Raw genomic sequence first — 27761 nt, 5'->3', positions numbered from 1 at the left:
TATTCCGTCCTATGTTTTTTTTAATCTTTTGCAACAGAACAGGCCTGTATATTATGTCCCCTCTCTCTTTAACGAGACAAGATTATGTGATAGATCTTTCTCATAACCTATTTATAATGAATGTTATTAATATTTTTATAAGTATTTATTTATATATCTAGTTTGACACTATGTTTTTTAAATGAATAAACCATTGTCTATATATTATTATTGAATTTCTGTTTGTTTCTTTTCCTTTAATAACTGGAATAGGCTTTGTGCTGAAAGGTACTTTCTCCAGCGAGCCAGTCGTCACATATGCAATTGCTTGACAATTTGACCTGAACCTTTGCTGTGTACTTGACAACTTTGTACCATTTTCAATATTTCAGTAATAGACAGAACGGAACTAAAATTGTTACGTAACGAGAACATAATGTTAGTACGAAACCCACGCACCAGCAACCGTAGGGAAATTTTGGGGACAGGAAAGAAAGAACTGTGGTCGGTGCGGGAGCTTCTTAGTTACAGGAACTCAGGATGGGCTCCCAACAATTTTAGCACCGATCATGATCGTGGGGTCTCAACAGCGGACCTAAAGGGTTTCCCGCTGTTCTTAGGGGAAATAGAAACTGACTCATATGACCTATCTAATGCTCCCCCTTTCTTAGTGATATTTACTCATTCAATTTAAACATTGAGCAAAACTGGAAAACCTTAGTAATTTGAGAAGAATAATCCTAATAAAGACCTGTTTTAAAAAAATATTTGTCACCCCCTCTTCGCTTAGTTAAGCAAACTCTTTTATCACTTGCAATATTTGCACAACTTATCACTGCCTAACGGCAACGGCAGTTGAGCGGAGACGGGAAATCGTTGCACGAGCCCCGAATTCCGAAGGCTTCGAGAAACGGGAAACGGGAAACGGGAAACGGGAAAGGTGGAACCTGCTTCCCTACGGTGGCAGTACGAAAAAAGCTGGAAGGTAACCTCGAGTTATCCTCTCGAGGAAATTGTAAGCAATATTCGTCCCTTTTTCCATATATAAACTCAAGTAATCAATCGATTTACCAGTTCTGTTCCAACATTGATTTTTCTCTTGTTTCTTATTCAAAATTTCTCTCAGTAAACATATAACATCCCTGTATTTAATAACTGATAGAACCAACAAAAACAATAATCATATAATGTCTGAACCAGTCCAAAAAAAACAAAAGGTTACCTCTTCTTCATTGGAACAACTAAAAGCTTCCGGTACCGTTGTCGTTGCCGATACTGGTGATTTTGCCTCCATCGCTAAATTTACCCCACAAGACGCCACCACTAACCCATCATTGATCTTAGCTGCTGCCAAACAATCAGCTTACGCTAAATTGATCGATGTCGCTGTTGAATACGGTAAGAAGCATGGTAAAACTACTGAAGAAAAGACTGAAATTGCTGTCGACAGATTACTAGTTGAATTCGGTAAAGAAATTTTAGCCATTGTCCCAGGTAGAGTTTCCACCGAAGTTGACGCCAGATTATCTTTCGACAAAGAAGCTACTATTGCAAAGGCACTTGAAATCATTAAATTATACAAAGACATTGGTATCTCCAAGGAAAGAGTCTTGATCAAGATTGCCTCCACATGGGAAGGTATTCAAGCTGCTAGAGAATTAGAATCTAAACATGGTATTCATTGTAATTTGACTCTTTTATTCTCATTCAGTCAAGCTGTTGCCTGTGCTGAAGCTAATGTCACTTTAATCTCTCCATTCGTTGGTAGAATTATGGATTGGCACAAGGCTAAGACTGGTGAAACCTACACCGGTAGAAATGATCCAGGTGTCTTATCTGTCAAGAAGATTTATAACTATTACAAGAAATACGACTATAAAACCATTGTTATGGGTGCCTCCTTTAGAAATGTTGATGAAATTAAGAACTTGGCTGGTGTCGATTTCTTGACTATCTCCCCAAGTTTATTAGATGAATTATTAAACAGCCAAGAACCAGTCCCAAGAGTTCTAGATGTTGCTTCTGCCAAGAAGGAAAATATTCCAAAGGTTTCTTTCATTGATGATGAATCTACTTTCAGATTTGAATTGAATGAAGATGCTATGGCTACTGAAAAGTTAGCTGAAGGTATTAGAAAATTCTCTGCTGATATCGTCACATTATTCGACTTGATCGAAAAGAAAGTTGCCGCTTAAGAAAATGACTACAAAAAAATGGCTCTTTGACAATCCTATATCCTATTCGTTATATAGACAAGATATATTTTTTTAATTCCTAATGTGTATTAGGTATTTTTAATGATTTAATGTATGTTCTTGATTGATTCAAGTATGATCTTTTAATTTTTCTTCCAGCCCTATGATTGAAACAGTTTTGTAATAGGCATACGTACGAGGTATGATGTAAGGAAAAGCACATCATATGTACGTGCGTATGTACCTTACACCACGAAAATCGGGCTATGTTTGTGCATAAAATAGTTAGGGAGTGATTTCTTTCAAAGCACTCAGCTTCGCATGTCTATACAAGTAATATATAACCTGTATACGATTCTTTCGCTTTCCCAGCTCCACCTATTTCTTTAATTCCTTTATTTCTGCATAGCTCGAGAGCTGTCATTCAGCAAAGGCTTTATTTAACCAAAAGCTGCCCATTCAATGGAAAAAAAGGAAACACGCCCATTTTTTTCTTTACTAGTCGAATCCACTTCAGTGGAAGGTTCTTCCTCAATATCTCCCTTCACGCCTCCTACTACCCATAGTTTCTTGACTGTTGTCCCCAATCTTGAACCACGTATTAAGGATAACATATCAATTGGTTCATTATAATAATCTATTGCATTTTGCACAGTCAAATGCGAATGATATCTAAGTGGATCCCCAGGATATGCAATGAATTTCCCTCCGAACCTTGAACCGGGCGCCAATATATATTTTTGATCTTTCAAAGATTTGAAAAGCAGGTAATTGTTCCAACTACTTGAATTGGAAATAAGCCAATTTATTATGAACTTATCATCTAATTGCATGGAAAAATCTTGTAGGATAGAGGAAGCGTTTGACGTTTGTACAAATAATGATGATTCCAAGAGTTTTGAATTCAAATTATCTTCTTGTCCTTCCTTGACATTTTTATTGAGTAAACCTAATTTTTCTAATTTTTTCAAATGTTCCTCTCTTTTATACTGTCGTTGTAATTCGTATAGAAATTCGATCCTTGCTATGGATGTCGTGTACAAATCTTCAGCTCGAGTCTTTATGGTATCGACAACATTTTGTGAGATTGGTCCATTAAGCGGTCTTAAATGACAGTATCCATTAAAATGAAGCCAGAGAACTTCTTCTACCATCAACCTCAAGGGTATAGAAAGGAAAGTGTTCTGTTGCGATGCAGAGGGCAAAGTACCTGTAAGAATACCACATATTCCTATTTGTCTTAGTTTCTTAATGTCTTCTAAATCGAAAACTAATGCTGATATTGTGGATTGTTCATCTTTATTTATTAAAATATTAATGGTAACAGGTTCAAAATCTTTTCGTTCACCTTCAACGACAGTCGTTTCCATAATAATTATCTTGTAAAAGCAAATACGTGTCTAGTTCCTTTTTATTTTAGCTTATGACATTTCAATGGAAATCACTTACACCGTCATACAGGGCATCGTGAAATTTATGTCAGTTCTTGTCAGAATCAAATGAAACTTTCCAAATTTTTCAGTTTTTTCCATTTTGGCGGAGACGGAAGCGGAGACGAACGCGTAAACTAATAATGTTTTACTTACGCGTATGGTTTGGACAATAAAGTAAACTTTTCAACATATCAGATTTAGATGTAAATCAACTTCTTGTTCCTTTTGCTACTTTATTCAGCTTAATTCTCAAAGCAAGACATGAACCAGGTATAGAGATATTCCCATAGAAGACTCTACACGCACTATTATACCATAACACACTGAAATGTCCAACTTCGAATTAAGTAAAGGTGACCTTTACAAGTTATTTACCGATCAAGAAAGATACGATAACTCATCCGGTGGTGTTTACCAGGTCTTCAATGTCAGAAAGGCAGATGCTTCTGGTGCCAAGAAAAAGCCTTTAATTATGATCACCGATGGTGTTTATCACATGAAGTCCTTGTTAAGAGGTTCAGCTGCCACGAAATTCCAGTTACAAAGAGGCGATATCATTCGCGTTACCGCTGGTGAAGCTAACTATTTCCCACAAAGAAACAAATATGCATTGGCTATAGATGATTTCGAATTAGTTGAAACTGGCGTTGAGTTGGTTAACAGAGCAAGTAAATTCTTAGACGCTTATTTTAATGAACATCCAAATGAACGTTTGATCGTACCATCTTCAAATATTGAAAATACAACCACTGATGCAACTAGCGCAAACAATGCCACTGAACAGAACCCATCACAACAACAACAACAACAACAACAACAAAGAAAACAATCAAATTTCCCGAGCTCTCACTCTCAAAAATCAAAGCCTATTTTTGCCATTGAACAATTATCCCCTTACCAAAACATTTGGACAATAAAGGCAAGAGTTTCATACAAAGGTGAAATTAAAAAATGGCACAATCAGAGAGGCGACGGCAGTCTATTCAACGTTAACTTCTTAGATACGTCTGGTGAAATTAGAGCCACAGCTTTCAATGAAAATGCTGAAAAATTTAGTGAAATATTGCAAGAGGGTAAAGTCTATTACGTTTCTAAGGCTAGATTACAACCAGCAAAACCTCAATTCACCAATTTAACTCACCCCTATGAGCTAAATTTAGATAGAGATACCGTCATTGAAGAATGTTTCGATGAAGATAACGTTCCAAAGACCCATTTCAATTTTATTAAATTGGATGCAATCCCAAATCAAGAAAATAATACTAACGTGGATGTTCTCGGTGTCATTCAAACTGTTAATCCGCATTTCGAGTTAACTTCAAGAGCTGGTAAACGTTTCGATCGTCGCGACATTTCAATTGTCGATGAATCCGGGTTCGAAATTTCAGTCGGCTTATGGAACCAACAAGCTATCGATTTTAATTTACCTGAAGGTTCTGTCGTGGCTATCAAGGGTGTCCGTGTGTCTGACTTCGGAGGTAAGTCGTTATCCATGGGGTTTAACAGCACTCTAGTTCCAAATCCGGAAATCCCGGAAGCTTACTCATTGAAGGGTTGGTATGATAGCACAGGTCGTAATGGTAATTTTACATCTTTGAAGCAAGAGGCAGGTTCAAATAATATTTCCTCTGCAAATCAAGAAAAATTTATTAGCCAACGTATAACAATTACTAGAGCTCAAGCTGAAAATTTGGGGAAAAGCGAAAAAGGTGATTATTTCAGCGTCAAGGCTGCTATTAGTTTCTTAAAAGTTGATAACTTTGCATATCCAGCTTGTTCGAATGAAAATTGTAATAAAAAAGTTATAGAACAACCAGATGGAACTTGGAGATGTGAGAAATGTGAAACAAACAATGAAGCTCCTCAATGGAGATATATGTTGACAATTTCAGTTATGGATGAAACAAATCAACTATGGTTGACTTTATTTAATGATCAAGCAGAACAACTACTAGATATTGACGCTAATAAACTAATTGCTTTGAAAGAAAATGATCCAGAAGAATTTACCAAGATAACACAAAGTATTCAAATGAATCAATACGATTTTAGAATTAGGGCTCGTGAAGATAGCTATAATGATCAAACAAGAATTAGATATACGGTGGCCAATTTACATAAATTGAATTATAAAGGAGAAGCAGATTATTTAGCAACTCGATTATCAAACGCCCTTCTCGCTTAATTATGTTATATGACAATACAACTATTTTTTACCCATTCCTATATACTTTATACATGTCATATGTATTTAAAAAAAAACAGCGTATTCTATAAAAAATACTTATTTACTTATAAGTTATCTTTAGTTTCAGGACGTCTACAGACAACACTTCGTTGATGAAGCGTTAGTGAATAAGATTACATAATTAAATTAAAGTTATCTAATTTGCTTAAATGCATCAAATACTATAGAATCATATTGACTAGTCGACTTTGGTCTCGGTCTCGGTTTATCAAATAATTTCCAGTATCTTAATGTTTCATCTCCTGCCCCGGAAACGACAGTTGTACCATCAGCTGATAATGTCAGATGTAATACTCTGAAACTATGTCCCTTTAGAATCACAATAGGATCCATAGTTGGTCCATCCCATAAAGTAAGATTATATTTAGAATATCCATGTGAAGTGACAAGTTCATCTGTGTTCTTAGACCATACCATGTTACAAACTTGAGATCCAGTATCAATATCGCTCGTCTTCGTGGAAGTGTTAATATTCCAAATCTTCAACTTCCTATCCACAGTACCACCACCAGTGGCCAATGTACCCCTTTTATGAGGTGACCACGCCATCGCTTTAACTGCTGCTTTATGTTCAGTGATCTTAAATACAGGTGACGAGGATGTCCCATCATACACATAAACCATGTTATCATTTCCTCCTGATGCCAATTTATTCTCATCAACGTTCCATTTTAATCCGCATACTTCTTGTGAATGTGTTTTTATACGCTCAAAGAAGGGTTCTGCCATTCTAACATCTCGGTGAAGTATAGTATGGTCTCTGCTCCCTGAACTCAATATGTGATTATTCCATGACAGGCATGATGTTCTATCGACATGCCCAGGCAGTGTCCGTATGCATTTCCTCTTCACTACATCATAAATCTCTACTATCCCGTTACCTTGCCCCACAGCCAAATGAGAGCCAGCTCCCACCCAGCTTAAACTCGTATATTCACTTTCAGTGTCACATAAATGTATTACTTCTCCGGAGGAGTTATCTGTGAGGAAAATAGATTTACCAAGTCCGACAGCCAGCATATCACTTGATGACCAATCAATAAGATCGTAATAGAAGTCATCAGCCAAGCAGGGTGCATCGAGAACTCTATACGGAACTTTCGCTATCTGCCTAAATTTCTTGCTTGGTGTTAAGAGTAATTGTTTAGAATCAGGACGCACTGGAGATACAGAATCAAAAAATTGGGATTGTAGTAAAGAAGCTGTTGATTTTGGCCTCGTTGAACGTTCTCTATAAGTTAATAGACTAGCTCCCCGCACAACACTGGAGGTTGGCCTGTATATGCTATCACTTTGTGACGTGAAAAGACGTTTTGGAGTAACCGGGGTAGATATCGAGGAAGCATCTCCGTCCACACTACTTCTGCTCGATGACAGATAGTCGCTACTTCCATGGCCTATATTTCGACTGCCTTCTTCGAAGGTACTTCTATTACCTTCTGAATGGTATGGCTTAGTATTTCGAATTCGTTCTATGCTACTTTCTGTTTCCATCGCGTCACGTTGTAGCATTTCTCCGAATAATTCATTCTTCAAAACTGCATCAAAGGTCGCATGTGCCAGTCTTTCTTTTTTTAATTCAACTTGGTCTTCTGTATTCGATGGCTCGAGCGGTGGTAGACTGATTGTTCTCCCGATTGATGTTATGCTGTTTAAGTTCATATCTGTTCTCTTTGGGATGAACCTGTCCGAATATGTTATCGAACCTGAAGTTCTTGGTCTTCTTGACGGAGATGATAGTAATGAGGATGAGGATTGGTTGGAGGCAGGTCTTTTGGATATTCTTTTGCTCTCAGAACCCTTGATCGGAGAAGACGAAGGTGTATTGTTAATGAAGGGGTTTCCTAACCCGCCAGCCATTTTATGATATTGGATTAAAGAGTTTGTTTTACAGTAAATTAGAAGTTTAGTAGTTCAGTATTTCTCTTAAATTTCGTATTATGATGAGGAATGGTAACGGTATCGATACCTGTATGATCTTTGAGTATATCAGTGAGCACTTGCTTGCCTAAAACTTCTTGTATTTCTTGCCACTATTACATGTTACGCCTAGTTTTTACTGTTTTTCGTTAGTTTTATTTTTGTTCTAGTTTCAATTTTCTCTGCGTAAAGAAACGTTTTGAAACTTAGCGCCTTTAGAAAATGGAATCAGTAGATCATGTAACTCTGCTTGTGGGATGTTTATTTATATTGTCATGTAGTTTATACTTAATAGGCGACATCCTGAAATAAACTTAAAAAGGTTAGAGTCACCCATCTATTCACGAGGAAGATAGATCGTAATCTTTCGACGAGATTCGGTCTCAATTTCTCATCCAAGCAAAGGACCCTGCCTATAATGAGACAGTTAGGATGACACTGGTAAGCATACAATAAATGAGCATTCTTCAGTCAGCAACTTGTTATTTATCCACTTCCGTCAATTTATTCAAGCCATTTCGGGTAACGGTTGTTATTAAGTTTATGTGCTTATAATAACAATAAATATGCTGTATGTAAAGTGTGTTCAAGTATATATATATATATATTATTTGTTTTCTATTAAAGTATGCACAAGGTAGTCTATAATATGAACAACGCTATTGCTTTACGTATTTCATAAGTTATTTGTTTCCGAGAATCTGATTTTTGAGTGATTATACCATTTAGCTGTGTCTGAATTGCGAAAGAGTGATATTATTTTTTTGAATGCATAAGTAGGATACGTTGATAGTCCATGGGAATAACGAAGTCTTGTCTTAAAAGATCGTTTCCCCTGACATCGTAACGTTCTTTGGTTGTCAGATCTATTGGGACTTCTTCTGCCTGTATCAACTCATGCTGCTGTTCCAGTTCTCCTACTTGGTCGAATTCATCTTCTTTCTCTTGATATTCAATGTTTTCTTCTATTTCCTCGAAGTCAGGCGCTAATGCACTCCACTTTGGTGGTATTACTATTGACCAGATATAAACATAGCCAGATTCAAACCCGTTGCTGGCTATACACATGTTATAAAAATTCCAATTGATATCCATCAATTCTTCTTCAGCTCCTTCAAGTACACGTACCAATGTACCTGAACCAGTCTCCCAGAGGTATAATTCACGAGTAGAAGATCCATGCGTGGACGCCACCAAGTATTCTGCTGAACCATTACTGAAAAAGATACAATTCCATTGCAACTTGTTGATAACATCTTGGTATCTATGTTCTAGATCCACTGTCACGAATTTTAAGTCTTCGGACATTTGTACAGCATACTGTCTTATCGTTCTATCAGATGAATTTACTGCGAGACGATCACCATTTTGTGAAATTATGATATCCTTTATATTTGAATTAACAATTTTGGTGGAATACAATGATGAAAAGGTAAATGCATTGTTATCCATCTGATGATTGTCTATTTTTAATAAACTTAACCATCCTTTCGAGGTGCCCGTTATTATAACATCAGGGAAGTTAGGATTAACGCAGCACGTCAATACATGTCCTTTATTGGATTCAATATCCTCTTCTATCCTTATCTGATGAATTATGGGAGTTTCATGATTAAAGTCAATCATAAAGACATGGTCCTCCTCTGAAACAGTTGCAACGCACCGTAAGTTTTCAGCATCAAGCCATTTACAATTCCAAATTGGACCTTCGAATAACGTCTCTCTATACGGCCTTTCCGGTTTGTTCAAATCCCATAATTTTACACACCAATCCCTAGATCCAGTTATTATATACCTTCCATCAGGTGACCAAGATAACGATTGTACTGATCTTACATGTGCACCACTTTCACTCCCAAGGACTGTAATAGGTCTGAGGGTATCCATATCGTAAATGACAACGTCTCCGTTGGAGCATCCCAATGCTAAATAATTACCACAAGTACTAAATTCCAAGCATTCTGTTCTTAACGGGTTCTCCAATGTAAATGTTAATTTCTCAGGATATTCTTTCAACACAGAAAATGGATCTTGCAGAAGTAAATTCATAAACAAAGAGTATTTCAAATTAGGTTCAAAGGGATCGTCAATGTTTCTTTCGATAAATGTGAAGAATAATACCCTTGCCTAAATATTTCTAGCCGTTATGTCTGTTGTCCATGGACCCAGATTCATACCTCTTACCGTTTTATTATATTAAATGATCAATTTTGGCGTCTGCTTTTTTTCACGCGTTTCCGTATTTCGCAGCAATATTTTTCTGTTCATTTTTCCAACAAACATGGTATACGTAACGTTAAGTATTTGTTTCTATGGATCTGTTCGTTTACTTGTTTTAATTACAACACTTGCCTCTCTTTCTTTAAATGTGAGAAACTTTAGGATCAATTAAGCTAGCTAGATAATCAGCGAAAACAATAAATCATGTTGGCCACTACTCTTTATCAGCTGGTAGCATTATGTCTTTGGTTCCCAGTGCATGCTTCTGCATTCTACTTTTACAGTAATGGTGGGGAACGTAAATGTTTCCATAAGGAATTGTCTAAGAACACATTATTGCAAGGTACCTACAAAGTTCAACCATATGACGATAATTTGAAAGCTTATAGAGATGCAGACCCAAAGGATTTTTCTGTGGTGATTGATGTCGAAGAAGTGTTTGATGATAATCAAAGAGTTGTTCATCAAAAGGGATCTCCAAATGGTGACTTTACTTTCGTCGCCCTTGAATCTGGGGAACATAGAGTCTGTTTCCAACCAGAGGCTAGTGGATGGTTAACCAAAGGTAAGGTTAAGATCGACACTGAATTTGAAATTGGCTCTGACTCCAAATTAGATTCAAAGAAAAGAGATACTTTAGAAGCTTTGCATCAAAAAGTCGTTATTTTAAATGCAAAGGTTTTGGAAATCAGGAGGGAACAACAACTTATGAGAGAACGTGAAGCTGCCTTTAGAGACGTATCTGAATCCGTTAATTCTCGTGCTATGTGGTGGACAATCATCCAAGTTATTGCTTTGGGTCTAACTTGTTTCTGGCAAATGAGACATCTATCAACTTTTTTCATCAAGCAAAAAGTATTGTAAGCGACTACCGTCGTATGGAATATATAACCTTTATATATAAATGCTATCAATAAAAAGTCAATGACTACTTATAAACTATATATGACTCAAGTGTTATCTGTATATTCTCGTTCTTCCCCTGATCTCAACTAGACTTCGACATCTAAAGAGATTGAACGTTTTTGTTTTACAATGAATGTAACATATAATTATAGTTCTATATTCATATATAAGTTACTTAGTTCGAGGTGACTTAACCCTGCTACGTTCTATACTGCTAAAAAACAAATTCCGATTTATAAGCTTCCACCTTTTCTTCATCTATTGCCTGTTGATCTGTACTGGATGGTGGTAACGTCCCAAAATCAAACATTTCTTCCTCTTTCGTATCTACAGCGGCAGAAAGCGTTGGAAATAAATCCTTGTGTGGAGCATTTACTTTCGCAGACGCCAATGTACCCGACTTAGCTTCTTTGTTATCTTGAGGAACTCCTACGATATCAATTTCATTCGTTTCCTTGAAAATTTCAGCATCTGCTTTGTGATCCTTCGACAGGAGCGGCTCAGGCCCTTGTGTCTTATTCCCCTGAGAAGTAATTGCAAATTTCTTGGCCAGTTCAGATTTGGTTTCTTCAGGTTCACTAGATTTTTCAGGTTCTCCAAATTCAAACGTAAATGCAGCCTTCGGTGGATTTGGTGAGGATATCTTAACGTTACCTCCTTCAGTTTCCTTTTTGGGGGATTCATTGTCAGCGACCACCACTGAGCTACGTAGTGACGAGGACCTTACTGGTTTATACATGTTCAAACTATTAGAAGAACTTACAGCTTCAGGTTTCTCCACTTGATTGTTCTTTACATTTTTATTTCCTCTCTTTGGTATGGAAATCGTTTCGGAAATGTTTTTATCTTCTTTTTGTGATAAGAAAATGCTTTCAGAGTTTCGGTTTTCCTTCTCTGGTACTGTCTCAATTTCAGTTTTTGCAGGTATTACCAGCTTCGTAGAAGATTCTTTCTTCGGTCTACGATGTTCAACGATCGATGATGAATATGGATTGGCAATTTGAGATAACGCTTTAGTTTCCGAGTTTTCAGTATCTAAAAGAGAGATTAAGGCTGAAGCAGTATTACTTAGTTTCGGAGTTTTTCGTGGCTTAGTTACTGATCTACTTTTGGTAGGTTCTGACTTTCTTCCAAATGTAATATCGGAACCTTCAGATGTTTGATTATTATATTTATAGATCGTGGTACGATATGGACTTGGAATACGAGAGTAATCGAAAACTCTCCTCATTGACGAACTATGTGATCTCGTAGCGGTGGATCCATGGTGACCATTTGAAGTATCTAATGTAGGCGTAAAAGAAGGTAGTTCGAAGTTCGGAGTACTGCTTTTATTTGAAGCTTTCAAGATTGAAGGTAGTTCAGCCGTTTCCACATCTTCTGGTGGGATAGTAATAAATGAAGATTCCCCAGAGGGTTTTATTGAGCCGGTAGATTTCTCAAGTAGAGAAAGAACACCTCGAGCTTCGATAAAGTTTAAAGGTGTGGCTCCCTTTCTTCTGAAAAAATCAGCTAGTTCGTAATTGATGTTGGCAGAAACATCACTAGATTGATTTCGGTCTTCAGTATCAGCACTGTTGCTCTTGTGATTAGAAAGCTGAGATGAAATGATCAAGGAATCTGAAGGTTCAGTAAAAAATGTACCAGGAATTTTAGGCGGTTCGCTGGCTTTTGATGTAGATTCTAGCACAGAGGGATAATCCAGCTCTGAGTTCGAATGACCATCCCCTTTCTCTGTACTTCTAGCTTTAGGTTTAGAAAAGAAAGCTTTAATCTTAGCTATGAGATTTGTACCCTTCTTCGAATCGGAATGAATAGGGTTTCTATAAGGTGCCCTTATTTTGACCGAGGACCGATACGATTTTGGAAGTTTCGATGACATTAGCGATTTAAATAATTGTGTTTTCTTGAATGGACAAAGGATGGTCGTCGATTCGAGTATTTTCCACTACTCCATTGTCTGAGTTCTGTTCAACTTATAGTAGAGGAATCTAGCGTATATCTTTATTTGGTAATGAAATGTCTTAAATGAAAATCGAAGAAATTTTTCAGAAAATTATGTATTACCCGGGCTTATTTTTCTTGCCCATTGTGGTTTACGACAAAATGACGACAGAAGAAGATAACTAATCGAACTATCTTGGTAAAAAAGATGAAAGATTTATCATGGATTTAAGGCTTTACATTATTACATCATTGTTTTTTAGTTGGAGATTTGAAAGAGCGCCTCTACTTGAAAAAAATGATGAGAAGAAGGGAATTTTAGGCTAAGAACGACTCTGCCAATTACTGAAGTATAATTAATTTACAAACGTGAGATGACAGAGGTATCCAGGAAGTAGGCAATAAAGTCATAAAATGGTTTTATACGAATGGGGAAATTGTTACCTAATTGGAAGAAGACATATTTAAACATTATCACCTACCTATCTCTCTATCTACAAAGAGCAATGATAACTCAAAGTCGATTAATGTCGTTAAGCCAAAATCGAACTAATCTTACAAAATGGATATTGTCCCTCTTAAAATAAATTGCCTGGAAAACCTTCCTAAGTTTTTATGCAGCTAAAGAGCCAATTCAAGGCAAATTTTTCATTTTGTTAAAGTTATTACAGGGTACAAGTTAAATGGTAGCACGTAGTGATTGTAGTCCAACCTTTGACATCATGAAGTAATTTTACCACATTGGGGACTTTAATGTTTTGAAAGGCATATTTGCTGAAAATTTAGCACATCTAATTGAGGGGTATGTTATAAAATTGAATGACGATAAGGAATTGAATCAAAAAACATCTGACTTCAAGAATTTAACTCCTTAGAATATGTCAATTTTTATCACAGTGATATTAAGAATGATGATACAATGTTGGGGAATGGGATGAAATTGGTATTTACGCAGTATTGTGTGATTAAAATTGACTTTATAAATGACCCACAGTAAGTATTTCAATATATTCACGTTCATTATTCAAAACATCTGGGCCAAGCCTGGTAAGCTGGATAACTTATATTTTTCATATTGTATTTTTGTTTCTCTATATACAACATGCGACGTTGCATTCCTCTCTGTTTCTCTCTATTTGTTTCGTTTTGGGAAGACTCTGAAATCCCTGATGTTAAAGCATGAAGTAGCTGTAAAGTTTTACATGGCTGCGCGATCCGTTTGAGCCGTAAACTTTAAGGGTTACCTTGATAACAATAGAGTGATTTAGTGTACATTGTTTGGGTTTGGACGACACAAACCCAGCTTTCCATATTCAATACAAGTACGTAAACTATAAAAAATCAAAAAAATTAAAGAAAATAAAAAATACAATATCCTAAGAACTCAAAAAGTAACTTCCCAATGAAAGAAACCATGTCATCAATAAGTTGAAGTATAAAAATGGACAGTATATACAAAACAAGATCCCCTAAGAGAACCAAGCGGAGAACCTTTGACAATTCCTTTCAGGTTACTTACCATATTGGAATCTTATTTATGCTCTAAACAATATATTTTCAAAAAGATTTTTTAGAAAAGGAGCATGTTATCTCTTGTTGAATTATCTACAAATAATGTTTTATGATGAATATATATATATAAGATAAAAACAGCAAAAGGAAAAAGATCAGTCAGTTCACGGATTAGGTGGAATACCCAAAATGTTATCCCAATACCCTTAGCTGTCATCAAGACGACGCATATATCACCGGCTGATAATACACAAACAAGAGCCAGAATGCACCAATACACCCAGGACTTCTGCAGTTTCTTTCGATATTTGAATATTCTTAACAAGGTTTTGGGCAGCCACAATGTCACCGTCTTTATTAATCCCTTATTGACCATATTGACCAACCATTGGGCAACTTTTTTACCGGGTCTATCTGCATTACGAGATATTATAATTCTTTGCGATCATCTCCTTATAGGATTCAAGTCCATTTTCTCTTATGTCATGTAGCAAAGTTGCGAATTCTTCAAAATGAACAAGAGTTCAGCTGGCTTTGCATACAATATTTTTTTGGTTATCTTATCCATTTTAAAATCCAAATATACCTGACAATTTTCATTATCAATGTATTGTCATGGTACTTACCATAGAATTTCTCAATCAAGACCTTGAGTCATGTACATGGCCTAGTCTAACTTTTTGACACTCTAGTGCATCGGTACTTTCATGTTTATTCGCATAATTCAAATCATTCATGCATGATTGTATTTCCAGCAAATCCATAATGCCATTTGTAGCTTATTGAAGAGATAAATGGTACCATTGCTCGAAAGCACTGATAAACTCGAAATTGACTAGGAACACGAGAAATAAAGTGGTTGAGAAAGTTGATATATTGTATTTTGCCATTCTAGAAAAATTTGTGGAAGGCTTAAAAATGATAGTTTTGCTTTTTATATTTATTAATTTTTTATGTTGACAGGAAAAAAATAAGGGAAAGTAAAGAAGACGTAAGAAAAAGTAAAGAAGACGAAAGAGTAATAATAACAGCAAGTGAAAGGTAAGGGTAAGGCTGATTTAGTTGTTCTAAACCATACCTAAGTTAACAGACTTAAGGATGGGGTAGTATAAGCTGAATACTAGTTATACCCTGATCAAGTATAACGAGGATCCTAACAAAGTGTATTACCCACATAATGTGACCAGGGTCTTACCTGCATATGCGACACGCCGTGCTTAATGATCCTTTCAAGAACTTCTAATGAGAACTTTGCAGCTGGAGCTACTTCAGAGAATGTTACCAATCTTCGAACCCTTTCGGTATTCACCATATCACATTGTTATCCTAGCTGCTTATTATATAATCGCACTTAATATACTAGACTTATATATATTATCCCTGAACGTATTAATAGATAACCCTGAACTATCAATAAGAAGTAAATTACATCTAACAGTAAGAGAGAAAAAGGGAAAAAACATAAATATCTATATTCCGAAACGAAACTTAATTTATATAGAACTTCTATCATAGAAATGGCGTTATGTTATTTACAGTAACTCAAATATTTTTTCCATTGTTTGAATGTCATGTGGTAAATTATATATAATTTTCGGTCCAGTTTTATTGTGTCCCTTGGGGAGAGCAACATTTGAGTCGATGATGTACCTTGGAGCTGAGACCTTTACCTATGAGCAAGTTGGACGTCTAGTAATATTCTGAGTTCAACTAAGGTAAGTTGAGAATATGTGCGTATTGATTATAATCCTCGAAACGAGGGTGACCTAGACGGGAATACCATTAAAAAGCTTCATCTTGGTTTAGTGTTGAGGAAGGACCCAACGGACCATATACAAGAAAAAATTCAGCGTGCGGGTAAACGGGAGAAAAGTTTGGATTAATTATATACTTATAGATATTGCTGTTTACTATAGAAATTTGTATGGTCAGTAACAACATATAAGCCATAACACAAAACCACTTAAACTAACATGTAGTTTTCGGTGAATACTTCAGACACTTTTGGAAGTCTGAGTGGCCTTTCTAATAGAAATTAGATTTACTGGAAGATATATAGAACATCATTCAATGTGATACCATTAAGTTCAACAGTTCCTTGTCCTTTAATCCCAACTGAACCCCCAGTACCTTTAACTGACCCAGAAACATCTGTATGGAATTCAGTGAAAGCAGAACGATGAGGGGACATATGACTAGTACATGCAGTGCTAAAGATCCAGTGATTTGAGCAAAGTGTGGATGAAGTTGTACCATGATGGTTAATGGTGCCAGAGTGGGGAATCGGCATCGAAGAAAAATGAACCATATCAGATGAATCGGAAGGCATGTTGGTTGTTGTTTTTTGTGTTTTTCGCCTTTTGGAAAATTTGGGCTTGGCGGATTTGGGATTTGAGAACTTCGCAGTTCTCGAGAGAATGTGGGCCCTTACAAATTGCACATTCTCTATTGGATTACCTGGGTTTGTAAGTTTTTTTGGAATTGTTGTTGTTTTTACCATGAGCATTAAAAACCTGATTGGTCTCTGTATCAGAGTTGGACGGTATACGCTCTAATAATCTAGCCATTTGTTTTGTGGAGATTGAGAAGTCGTCCCCATAGCGATCTAAAATTTTCCCCTTAATAGATGGTGAGATAGAGATCACCAATGATGCAGCGAGGCGATCAAGCATGCTTTTCCGGTATGAGTGGAAAGTAGCCTTGGGATTGTCAAGCGATGCTGAATAAAATGATTCATCCTCGCTAACACCACTGAGAATGATGGATGATCGCTTAACAGCCCAGTCCCTTTTTCCAAGAGGGCCTTTATGGGTCATGCTTGATAGGTTCAAACAATTTTCAACGAGCATGGAAACGGTTGGCGTAGAAATTTTGATTTTAGCCACTTTAATAACTCTATAGCATTCTCGTCATCAGAATGTTCTAGGTAGTGACTAATTTCAGTCTGAGCAGCACCAGCACAGGTGTTTATAATCAATGTAGTTAATGCCATATTAAAACAGCTTGCTACAGTAACGCGTTGAGCTGGTGAGAGGTTGGCAAAAGCTTGAATATTGTCAACGACTCCTCTATTTTGGAGGTATTCAAACCAATAAACATCAATGGTAAGAACTTTGTTGGTTAAATTGTCGAACCACCTTTAATAGTTGGAAGCGTCTGTTAACTTGATTGTAAGTGCGTCAGAACCTGAAACCCATGGGCTCATAACCTGCTGAGCCAGGTTGCCTACATCAATAGACGTATTGGGAACAATAGGCGAAGACATCTAGTACAGAGAGAGTCAATGTAAATATTATTTCCTCCACTTCCTATCTAATCCATGCTGTGTATACTGTTATGCAGTACTAACTATAAGTGTTAGTTTATAATGTACAAACACTTTTAGGTGTTGTGATAAATATAGCTCTTAGACTTTGGATGAAACATACTGCCCTTTATATACTTCAACATCTCATCAATGTTACCCTTCTGAAGAGTTCCATAATATTTATGTTAGGCTTTAGTGCATTATGTTCAACATTATGTTCATCTTTTCTCGAGGCGAGGTGCGCCAGGAGTAAGATGGACTTGGTGGTGTATGAATTTCAGTATAACCTGTAGGGTGTATGAATTTCAGTATAACCTGTAGGGTGTATGAATTTCAGGTTATACTGAATTTCAGGTTATACTGAAATTCATACACCCTATCGACAGTTGGCTTACAACCAGCTGAACTATTCAACTTTCTCTGGCGATTCAATGTGTAAAAGCCCAAACAATTATCTATATTTCACCCTAATACAGATATAAAAACACTCCTGTATGGGTTTTACCCTCCCTAAATTTTCAATAGTGTTAGACCATGCTTAATGGTCCGTCTGGTGTAAGCCAACTGTCTGCCATTATGTCTGTCTAAATCGGTACACCATCAAGTCCATCTTACTCATGGCGCATCTCGCCTCGAGAAAAGATGAAGATAAAAGTGTTTATACATTACAAACACTTATAACTAATACTTATAGTTAGTATTGTATAATAGTATATATTATGTATTAGATATAAGAAACTAAGGAATAATATTTACATTGGCTCTCTCTATACTCGATGTCTTCCCCTATTGTTCCCAATACGTCTGTTGATATAGGCAACCTGGCTCAACAAATAGCATACCTAAATAGTACCATTTAACAGGCTTTAATCCTCACCCTTCAAAAAATACGAATTTGCAAGCCATTCAGATGCTGTTATTAAACACCTGTCCTAGTCTGGTAGGTCATCTACTGTTAAAAGTATAAAAGGCTTGGAAAAACTGTAATTTTTTAAGGAAGACGGAATCATTCTTAATATTCAATATTAATTCTATAGTTTTATCCGTGTTTACTGCCATAAAATTTACCCGGATTTTAGTTAGTATAATAAAAATTGGTGGGGTACGGAGTTCAATTCGTAAATGTTGTTGCGAGATATGAGTTTTAAGAGCTGAACTAAACATTGAGAGTGTTGAACACGATGCACTAGACCCTAACTGTTAGTCCATGCTTAATGGTCTGTCTGATGTAAGCCAACGGTCTATCATTAAGACGGTTGTAACTCCGTACACCGCCGCTATTTATCTTACTCCTGGCGCGCTTAGCTTCAAGAAGAGATGAGTATAAAAGTGTTTGTTCATTATGAACACTTATAACTAACACTTATAGTTAGTATTGTATAATAGTATATATTATGTACTAGAATAAAAGAAACTAAGGAATAATAGCTACATTGACTGTCTCTATACTCGATGTCTTACCCTATTGTTCCCAATACCTCTGTTGATGTAGGCAACCTGGTTCAACAAATGCTTCACTTAATTTTTTTTAAATACAATATATATTTATTATTTACTTTAAAGAAACAATGAATACCAATTCGATGTAACTTTGAAACCACCGTAAGATGTTTTTGCTAAAAGCTCTTTCTGAAATAACCAGTCGCAAATTTCTGATGCTTCAAGCAATGAAACAGAACCGCTACAGGTTTTTTGTAAAGAAGTAAGAGTAATGCCAGGCGAAAATAAAATCTCGAAAAGAACTGAACTCAGTTGTTTCTTCCATAAGTTAGTCCTAATCTCTCCAGTTGAGTCAATCCATAGCCTTGAAAATGGTTTCCCAGCAGGAATCGAAATATTCTTTCCATTCTTGTAGCTTTCTAATCTGTTCTTTGGATAGATAATCAAAGGGGGAGTCAAAGAGCCAATTTCGAAACGTCTTGTCACGTAATTTAGCCTGTGACTATCTTTTTGCATTGGAATTATATCCATATTAACCGATTTCCGAGAAATAAGGTCAATCAAAGACCATGTCGAAGTGTCAGCCGTCTCTGTATTCATAACCAACCCGTTACTTCCTTCAAACACCGCTAATATTCTCTTATAGTATGTCGCAGATTGCTCGAAGTTTGATGTTCTTCCTTTAGAGTTAGAGAATTCTTCTGCTATACTTGTCGCTTCTAACTTCGATCCATGAAGATAAAGTTGTTTCTCTTTAGCCATGTCCATAACCACTCTATCAACCTCATCATTCGTAACATTTTCTAAAGCTTCAATTCTTTCTTTGGTTATAGAAACATTTTCCACCAATATGGACCGTATAACTGCTCTAATTTTCCCTCGTGTATCATTAGCAATCAGTTCTTTAATAGACGGCTTGTCTGTATCAAAAGCATATGTGTTATTTAGTGAGGCCATTTCTCTCTGAACCATGGAGGACATCATTAGTCCGGCAGGAGACATCTTATCATCGTCTTCACGTACTAAAGAAATATTTCTCTTATTATCTTCGTAAGCTTTGTACAATGAAATCGAAGTCTTTCCTCTATCTTCCTTGAAGGAGTTCCATAAAGTAATTAATTTCGGAAGGTCTAACTGTTCTGCTTCCTCTAATGTAATGAGCCCATCCTTAATACCCTTTACAAGAACTTTCTTCCATTTCTCTACGTGAACTTTCCAGCCAATGCTTCCCATCCTTACCCTCCGAATGGTCCACTGCTTTTTAAGATTATCTAAAGAATTATGTGGAAATAGCCTCGTAATCAGATCCCATTTGATTTCATTTGTAATACTTTTCGTAATCACTACGCACATAATTAAAGCTTGTAGTCCAGCTTTCGTACCGAGGTGGAAAAACGTTTCAAGTTCTCTCGATTGCTTCTTAGATGCTTTAAATGCCGCCTTTTTAGACCTTTCCTTAGTGGGGTCCTTTCTTGGCTTCGATATTGATCTATTCGACGCAACAACATCTGCTTTCTTAGTGCGATCAACTGTTTCTTTCTTATTTTTTGTGCCTTTCTGAAATTTCCGGATCCTTTCTGCCGATTTCGCACCTCTGTGGAACCTATTCTTTTCAGTCTGATCGAAGAAATATATGTCTGTATTGTGAATAATATCCGTAAAGTGTTCTTTTTTATGGTCTTTTTCATTGACAACGTAGTTTGTTATGGTTGCATCATCTACTTCAGGAAGGAAAACAATTCTTCGTTTCGTAACAGGATCAACTCTATCCAAAAGTTTACCACTAGCTACCATCAGATCTACATCTCGGCGAGCTGTCTTCTTGTCTACTTGGGTATTTGATTCCATATATTTCGACAAATTTTCAAAAAATTGTTCTTTTAGGTAAGTGACTCCTCCTTGTCTTTTCAATACCTCGATTATTGCCTTCTGCCGTTTTAATGATCTTAATGAAGCCGCTGAAAAGCCGCCAATCGTGATAATTTCAGGCTTTACTTGTTCTTCTTGTGACTGTTCTCGAGAAATAGTTGGGTCAATAGCATCCATGTGAATCAAAGTAGGATACATAGTATTGTTTCTCTCAGCCATCTTTTTCCTCTTCACCAGGTTTTTCTCGCTAACGTCAATATTAGAATCTCTTTCTACCAATGACTGACGCCGTTTTTTCTCTTTTGGCAGACCATTATTCTTCTTCAACCCTTTGATTTCACCATTCCAAAAAAAGGTGTGGATGCCACTATGATCAGTTGTAAAATGCAAAGTATTACTTAGAGCAACAAAATTTTTCCGGTTCAAAGTTGACAAATCATCCTTTTGAGCAATTTCATCTCTTTTCTTAAAGCCGCTCATCCCAGATGATGAGCCTGTTAACCTTTTATAGTTAGTTTCTGTAAACAAACGGAAAAATTTCTTTTTTCCATCGAAGTCGTAAACACGAATGATATTGAAGCCTGAGGAATCCTGTGATGTTTTCCCTGCTGAGTCTAAGTAATATTCACTGTATTTCGTAAACGCCCTTTTGTACTCTTTTCCAGTTATTTTATTCACAACTTCTATGGTTGATGCACCACTTAAATCAGATTTTTCTGCCAAATCGTAAGTTTGATTCTGAATTGGATAAAATCTATTAAGCAATGGAAAATCCTTGTCTGCGCTTAGATTCTCTTCTAAAATTAAACCAGGTTCCTGCAATAAGGTGCCAGTACTCAAGTGTTCCAATCCTTCCACAATATCTTCGTCATCCTCATCGTCAAGCCCACTTTTATCACCAGGATCCTCATCAGAGCTTTCATTATCATCGTCAAATGCATTTGAGTTTCTCATTCCATCGTAATCACGTTGATACTTCACACATTTTATTTTTATGGCAGTATTATTAGGCGACACCACCAGCACTTTCTTCAAGTATTGCTTTTCATCCAACCATGAGATTGCAGCAGTAAATGCCTTTGATTGTCTTTTTGCTTTATCAAATCCAAGTTCCCGCTTCAAGTCAGTCACTTGCCGCAGCCCATTTTTTGATTCTTTCACTATCTTAACAATTGTAGCTAGATGATCTCTCATGTTAACATATGATCTTTCGGAACCTTTAACAAATTTTTTAAGTTTAAGTAATTTCACCACATGCCCTTTATAAACTATCTGTGTCCCAACAACTAAGTGGGCTAGTTTTTTCAGACGTCCTGTGATACTCCTAGAATCTTGATTAGTAGCTTGGGCTAAATCAATGGTATTGACACCATTTTCCTTCGATTTGGCAATTTCTAACAATAGAGCAAAAGCAAAGTTTCCGATCGTAGATTCCTTTTTAATATAGCCTGTTAGGATTTTCCAAAGTCTATCTTCATCGAGTACAATATGGTATGCGGATGGATTCGAAACTACTGTGTTATAGTCTCTTACTTCTTCGGAACTATCATGGCAAAGTCGGATATCTTCACACGATACTAAGCATTGAAAGACAAATTGCTTAATCTTCTTATTAGATAAATTCATGATATTAGCAACTAATTCCCAAAGCTTGGAAAATGGTACGCTGCCTTTGTTATAAGCTAGCTCCTCACAAAGAAGCCCAATTAATTCATCAGGATATATGTTACCAACAATAGTTGACATGTTTTCTTTGTATTGATTGATCTCTAGTGTTATAAGTCTAATTTTGGTTGTTTTCTCCTTCTTAATTCTAATTAATACTGTAGTTAGCAAATGATAGTTCAGATTTATTGATTATTTTTCAAAAACAAAAAACAACAGCATATAAAGTTACATCCCAATTTCGCGCCGGCAATTTTGTAGTCCATGAAACCAACGATAACCGGTGTCAGAAATAACCGCTAAGGGTATTCTTTAGTATACTTGATAAAATAAATCAAAAATGATGCTGAAATATTGAATGTAGGGACAAACCATAAGAGAAAATAACGGGCTTTAAGGAATTTGGAATGCATGGTTACAGATTGAATGTCAAATAGTCTGAAAGTGTAATAATAATCTAATAGTTCTTAGTTTTCCCATAATCTACTATAGCAAGTTGGAATGCAATAAACGTATCTGCAGGATTTTCCCAGTTATGTGACAAGTTCGTGTGTTAAACAGAATAGTATTCAAGAATTACATGATTATTTTATGTTTTCTTCATTAGATATTTAGGAATATATTATTTAATGTACATAATAACAAATAATGCTTTAAAATAGAATACTTGATTTCAGTGCTTTTTTCCTAAACCGATCTATGCCGTTTTTTCATTTTTCTGAAGTTTTAATTGATTTTCAGGATTGTTACTGTAAAGAATCCAAATAACGCATCATATTAACACACATAACATTATTTCTGATACATACGGCGTTATTTACCGATCATAAATCATATTGCTCCTCTTTGGTACTTTCATCTTTTATGCGATCATGCATTAAACACCTAAAATTTGTGCTTGTTTGTTTCAAATTTTCAAGACAACGTTGATGGTAGCCATGGTTACATTTAAAAACGACAACATCAAGGCTCATTGAGCGAATATCATCAACAATGGCATCTTTTTCGAGAATATTAATATCTTTAGTCTCAGCTAGCCATATTATTGAATTAAGTGGATCTAATCCAACTCCCCACAATTTCTTCCCACAGATTTCACATTCATCATTTTTGATAGACCACCCCTGTTTGAGTAAAGTAGTGTACATTTCAACTAGCGAGTACGAAGAATCATTGAAAAGTTTTAATATTAACGAGGATAAACATTCCTCTACAGTATATACCGAAAAAATGTCACGTAACAATCCGTTAACATGCTGCGCTTTCATTAGAACAATACCCTTATGTTCCAGAACTCGGGCTAAGATTTTCCAAAACGCATCATTTTTTCTGACTTCGAATCTTTCAGCTTCCGCTTTCCCGGTAGCATGGACTAAGGAAACAAAAATTTCCTGTAATATTCTATTACAGGCATTTCTTAATTGTGGTGATTCAATGATGCCAGAATAAATAGTAATCAAACAAGCAATCAATTCTGTCCATTTCTCTTCTCCTGCCGTTGATGATTCATCGGAAACACCGATAATTAGTTTCACATACCTTTGTAATTTCTGGTATTGTGAAGTATCTGATTTGAACCATATTTTAATACATTGTAAAAGATCATTAACCATCATATCGTAATCATATAGCTTCTCGTGTACGATAGCCATTGGTTCAAAATTTTTTGATGAACGCAACCTTTCAATTAGTTTATCTACGTGCACAGTTTTCAAGTTTAATGTTTTAATCCAAGCCAATAGCTCCTCCTCTGATTTATATTGGCAGCTCAATTCCGTGTATATTTCTCGCATTTTTTCATTGGCAAACAGATTTCTTTCTGTTGTAACCTGATTTACTGTTGTAATGTTGGCATAATTCACTGCTAAGTATTCTAAGTATTTCTGTTGTCGCCTTCCATCAGATATATCAAGAATTGTTTGATGTAAGTTTGAATCAAACCTTTGAATAACTTCAATTGTCTGGACGGTTCCCATATCAGTTAAAATTTTATCGAAGTGGGCTACAATTTGCTCTGAGAGGCGTTGACTTTGTGTCGATATTCTTGAATCTCTATTTGATAAAACAAAGTCAAAAATTTCAGCCAGTGTTATATCGTAATCTTTATTCAAATTATCAGATAGTAATGCCATTTCCAATAATTCACAGGTCATTTTAGAACGTCTATAGTAAGAAAATAAAACCCTATTGTAGTCCCGTTCTTTTAATTTTAGAATAAACATATTGGGATCCGGGGGAGAGTAAAAGGGTAGAATCGACTCAATAGCCTTCTGACATTCCATTCTTAAATGGTTATCGTAATAATCACAAAGAATTGATATTAATAACGAAATTGTATCTCTAGATAACTTGATAAATTGCGGATATTTTGCTGAATTTGTCGACACAAAGATTGCCAAATGAAGAACCATAGTCTCATTTAGTTGTTCTACTTTATGTTCTTCTTGTTTTTGTTTTTGTTTTTGTTTTATGATATCTACAATCAAATCAATGATGTATTTTCTGTCGATCTTTATGATTCTCCCTTCCGAATCTTGTTTGAAGGAATCTTCGACCTCTATTGAATTAAATATCGAATCCTCAAACACTCTGTCGAGCATAGCTATCGTATTTTCCACATTATAGTTTAACAGAAGTTGAAAATATGGAAATATTGGTTCTTTATCCAGTTCGGTTTTCCTCATAGTATGGAGTTTGTATTTTGATCGTGCGTCGCCATCATTATTAGCACCTTTTTTTGGCCATGGTATCAATGTTCCGCTCAATAAAAAGTTATATAAATCCATTTTTGCCTTTAGTTGAATACCGTTTTCCACTGGAAGCATAACATGCGTTAAAGGATATTGTTCCCCTGTTAGGATGGATCCTAAATAATTGAAAACTAATGACTCATCAGCAGATTGATTGAGCAACATACATTCTTGAGGATTCTTGGTCAAGAGACAAATGAAATCACCCAGAGGTGTTGTATAATCGCCAAATATTTTATTCCACAAATAAATTAGGATCTGATTTAGGTTATATTTTTTGCATAGCCTAAAAGCAAGATCAACGTCTAAGGTCATTGGATTTAAATTTATTACCAAATTTTGTATTGTCTCAAACCTTCCTGAATTTGCATAAAATATGATTGCCTCTTTAAATATTGTTGGGGATATCAATTTGATAGTACCTTGTAATATTAAATTTGAAAGAGATTCAAAATATAGACCAATCGTAAAGTTATTAAAGAAGTCAACAGATTGTTCTAAGAACGATCGAGTTAATGTAGTCTTGGAATTTGAATCTATATCGGAGAAGACACGAAGCACCAATGTAAATAAGTCGAATATCTTATTGTAACTGGCCTTGAATGGTGCCCTCTTATCACCGAGTTTACGGTTTTTTTCACCTAATAAATGTTTCAAAGTAGCTAATGATAAATTATAGAATGAATCAGCTAGTTGTTTCTCTCTTATAGTTTGATTTGAATGTAACTTTAAAATTGGTGCCAAGGAGAAATTTGGATTCAGAAAAAGCTCGATTAATCTCAATGCCTTGATATATGCACCCTGCTGTACAAGGTTTAATATCAAATCAGACCAGTTTGCAAATTTACCAATCTTAAAATTATATAAAGTCATAAGATAAATCCTGGTATTATGGTAGTGGAAATGTTTATCAGGTGGGATCAATAAATCATGGACCAGTAAATCTAGCTTCATTAATATTTTATTTGGACATTTAATATCAACGAGAAAAAATTGATGTGATATAGTCAATAACCCTAATAATTGATTACTTACCCACTGAATAGATAATATGGATTCAGTAAGCAAGGAAGTTGATTTTGATAAAGGATGTCTTCCAACAGTCAAATCTTCCCCTAAGAAGAAAATATTGATGCGATTATTAATCGAATATGCCACCATTGATTTATCAGGAGACCATTCTGTAGAATAATTATAAATTGGTGTTGAAATTTGGGATAAAATTCGTTCTCTGAATAAAATGGAGGGATGCGGATTTGTTGAAATTATTATAAAGGATTTAGTGGTCAAAGTGGCAATTAAATTGTTCTTATATTTGCTATTATCCTTGAAAGATGAAGAGAATCGTTGGGATACCGAAACCATTTTCGAAGATAACAGATTTTCATTCTCCTGGTGCCATAGAATCTTTGAGTTATAAACTAGTTTCCAGAAATTATTTCGATGTCCACTATGAAATACGATTTTACCAGAAGAATCACTGACCAATAATCCAGTATGTCTATTTGAAACGAAAGCCAGTCCATTGATTCGGATACCCTTGTGGTAGTTAATATGAAGGACTGCAGATAATGGGTCCAACGGTTTATTATCATCAGTAGCACCAGGTATATCATTTTTATCATCCTGATTATAGTCCATGTTCAGATTTAAATTCCAAACAAAAACATCGCCGGATTTATAGGCTGCTGACAAATAGGTACCATCCCGTGATATTGAAAGTAGTTGTACAGATGACTTTAGGCCAACAGCAGGATTATGATTATCTGAAGTTTTCGAGTTTGTATCGACAACGTGAGGGAATAAAATTGATTGAAGGTGCTCTTTTAAATTAAAGATCAACACGAAGCCTTTAGATGTTCCGATTATAATGAACTGTTTTGTCGGAATGAAACATGTAGGGTTTCCATATGCAGAAACAATCGAACATATTTGATTTAAATTCAGCCATTTAATTAATTTATTATTATCAACAATACTGTTATCACTAGATTCTTGGCCCTGCGATACAGAATGGTCAGATATCATCTGAAAAAATGATTCGTTTGTCATCGGATCTGAGGGGTCATTCTCATTTTCTGAATTGTCGACGTTGCTAAAATCAGCGCGAGAGTATTGGTTACTAGGTGTACTTGAAGTCAATTTGTTTGAGTTTCCTTCAACAGTAAAAGGCCCATAGTTTGGAGTTCCGGATGTCTTTATAGGCGGAGATATTGAGGCAGGTAAGGATATGTAATTGGTACTTAACGACGTGTTATCGCTTGGTACAATGTCGCTGTCATTGTCATTCGTAGTTACCATATTGTCCGTAACTGTAGAAGCGGTGGTTGTTGACTCTGCCAGTGGGTCATTGTGTAATGCATCATCTTGCAT

General features: G+C 35.8%; 10 protein-coding genes across 10 annotated transcripts; 3 read left to right on the top strand and 7 right to left on the bottom strand.

The window, feature by feature from the left end:
• Positions 1-1166: 1166 nt before the first annotated feature.
• TAL1 (sedoheptulose-7-phosphate:D-glyceraldehyde-3-phosphate transaldolase TAL1) lies at positions 1167-2174 on the top strand (the record flags this gene model as incomplete). The annotated part of the gene is made up of 1 exon (XM_003672275.1): positions 1167-2174. One exon carries the CDS (start codon positions 1167-1169, stop codon positions 2172-2174), a length of 1008 nt encoding a protein of 335 aa, XP_003672323.1.
• Positions 2175-2614: 440 nt separating this feature from the next.
• SEN34 (tRNA splicing endonuclease subunit SEN34) lies at positions 2615-3544 on the bottom strand (the record flags this gene model as incomplete). The annotated part of the gene is made up of 1 exon (XM_003672274.1): positions 2615-3544. One exon carries the CDS (start codon positions 3542-3544, stop codon positions 2615-2617), a length of 930 nt encoding a protein of 309 aa, XP_003672322.1.
• A 391-nt stretch (positions 3545-3935) lies between these two features.
• On the top strand, positions 3936-5792 carry RFA1 (replication factor A subunit protein RFA1; the record flags this gene model as incomplete). The annotated part of the gene is made up of 1 exon (XM_003672273.1): positions 3936-5792. The coding sequence occupies one exon, from the start codon at positions 3936-3938 to the stop codon at positions 5790-5792; it is 1857 nt and encodes a 618-aa protein (XP_003672321.1).
• Positions 5793-5987: 195 nt separating this feature from the next.
• CDH1 (Cdh1p) lies at positions 5988-7715 on the bottom strand (the record flags this gene model as incomplete). Its single annotated transcript, XM_003672272.1, has 1 exon — positions 5988-7715. The coding sequence occupies one exon, from the start codon at positions 7713-7715 to the stop codon at positions 5988-5990; it is 1728 nt and encodes a 575-aa protein (XP_003672320.1).
• Positions 7716-8531: 816 nt separating this feature from the next.
• SWD1 (COMPASS subunit protein SWD1) lies at positions 8532-9824 on the bottom strand (the record flags this gene model as incomplete). Its single annotated transcript, XM_003672271.1, has 1 exon — positions 8532-9824. The coding sequence occupies one exon, from the start codon at positions 9822-9824 to the stop codon at positions 8532-8534; it is 1293 nt and encodes a 430-aa protein (XP_003672319.1).
• A 375-nt stretch (positions 9825-10199) lies between these two features.
• ERP1 (Erp1p) lies at positions 10200-10859 on the top strand (the record flags this gene model as incomplete). Its single annotated transcript, XM_003672270.1, has 1 exon — positions 10200-10859. One exon carries the CDS (start codon positions 10200-10202, stop codon positions 10857-10859), a length of 660 nt encoding a protein of 219 aa, XP_003672318.1.
• Positions 10860-11115: 256 nt separating this feature from the next.
• On the bottom strand, positions 11116-12783 carry NUP60 (FG-nucleoporin NUP60; the record flags this gene model as incomplete). Its single annotated transcript, XM_003672269.1, has 1 exon — positions 11116-12783. One exon carries the CDS (start codon positions 12781-12783, stop codon positions 11116-11118), a length of 1668 nt encoding a protein of 555 aa, XP_003672317.1.
• Positions 12784-16398: 3615 nt separating this feature from the next.
• On the bottom strand, positions 16399-16863 carry NDAI0J01810 (uncharacterized protein; the record flags this gene model as incomplete). The annotated part of the gene is made up of 1 exon (XM_003672268.1): positions 16399-16863. One exon carries the CDS (start codon positions 16861-16863, stop codon positions 16399-16401), a length of 465 nt encoding a protein of 154 aa, XP_003672316.1.
• Positions 16864-19221: 2358 nt separating this feature from the next.
• TFC3 (transcription factor TFIIIC subunit TFC3) lies at positions 19222-22719 on the bottom strand (the record flags this gene model as incomplete). The annotated part of the gene is made up of 1 exon (XM_003672267.1): positions 19222-22719. The coding sequence occupies one exon, from the start codon at positions 22717-22719 to the stop codon at positions 19222-19224; it is 3498 nt and encodes a 1165-aa protein (XP_003672315.1).
• A 743-nt stretch (positions 22720-23462) lies between these two features.
• On the bottom strand, positions 23463-27761 carry VPS8 (CORVET complex membrane-binding subunit VPS8; the record flags this gene model as incomplete). Its single annotated transcript, XM_003672266.1, has 1 exon — positions 23463-27761. The coding sequence occupies one exon, from the start codon at positions 27759-27761 to the stop codon at positions 23463-23465; it is 4299 nt and encodes a 1432-aa protein (XP_003672314.1).

This window comes from Naumovozyma dairenensis, chromosome 10 (assembly GCF_000227115.2).
Source record: "Naumovozyma dairenensis CBS 421 chromosome 10, complete genome".
Lineage (NCBI taxonomy): Eukaryota > Fungi > Ascomycota > Saccharomycetes > Saccharomycetales > Saccharomycetaceae > Naumovozyma > Naumovozyma dairenensis.
The sequence above is the reverse complement of the archived record's forward strand: the minus strand, read 5'-3'. Positions and strand labels throughout refer to the sequence as shown.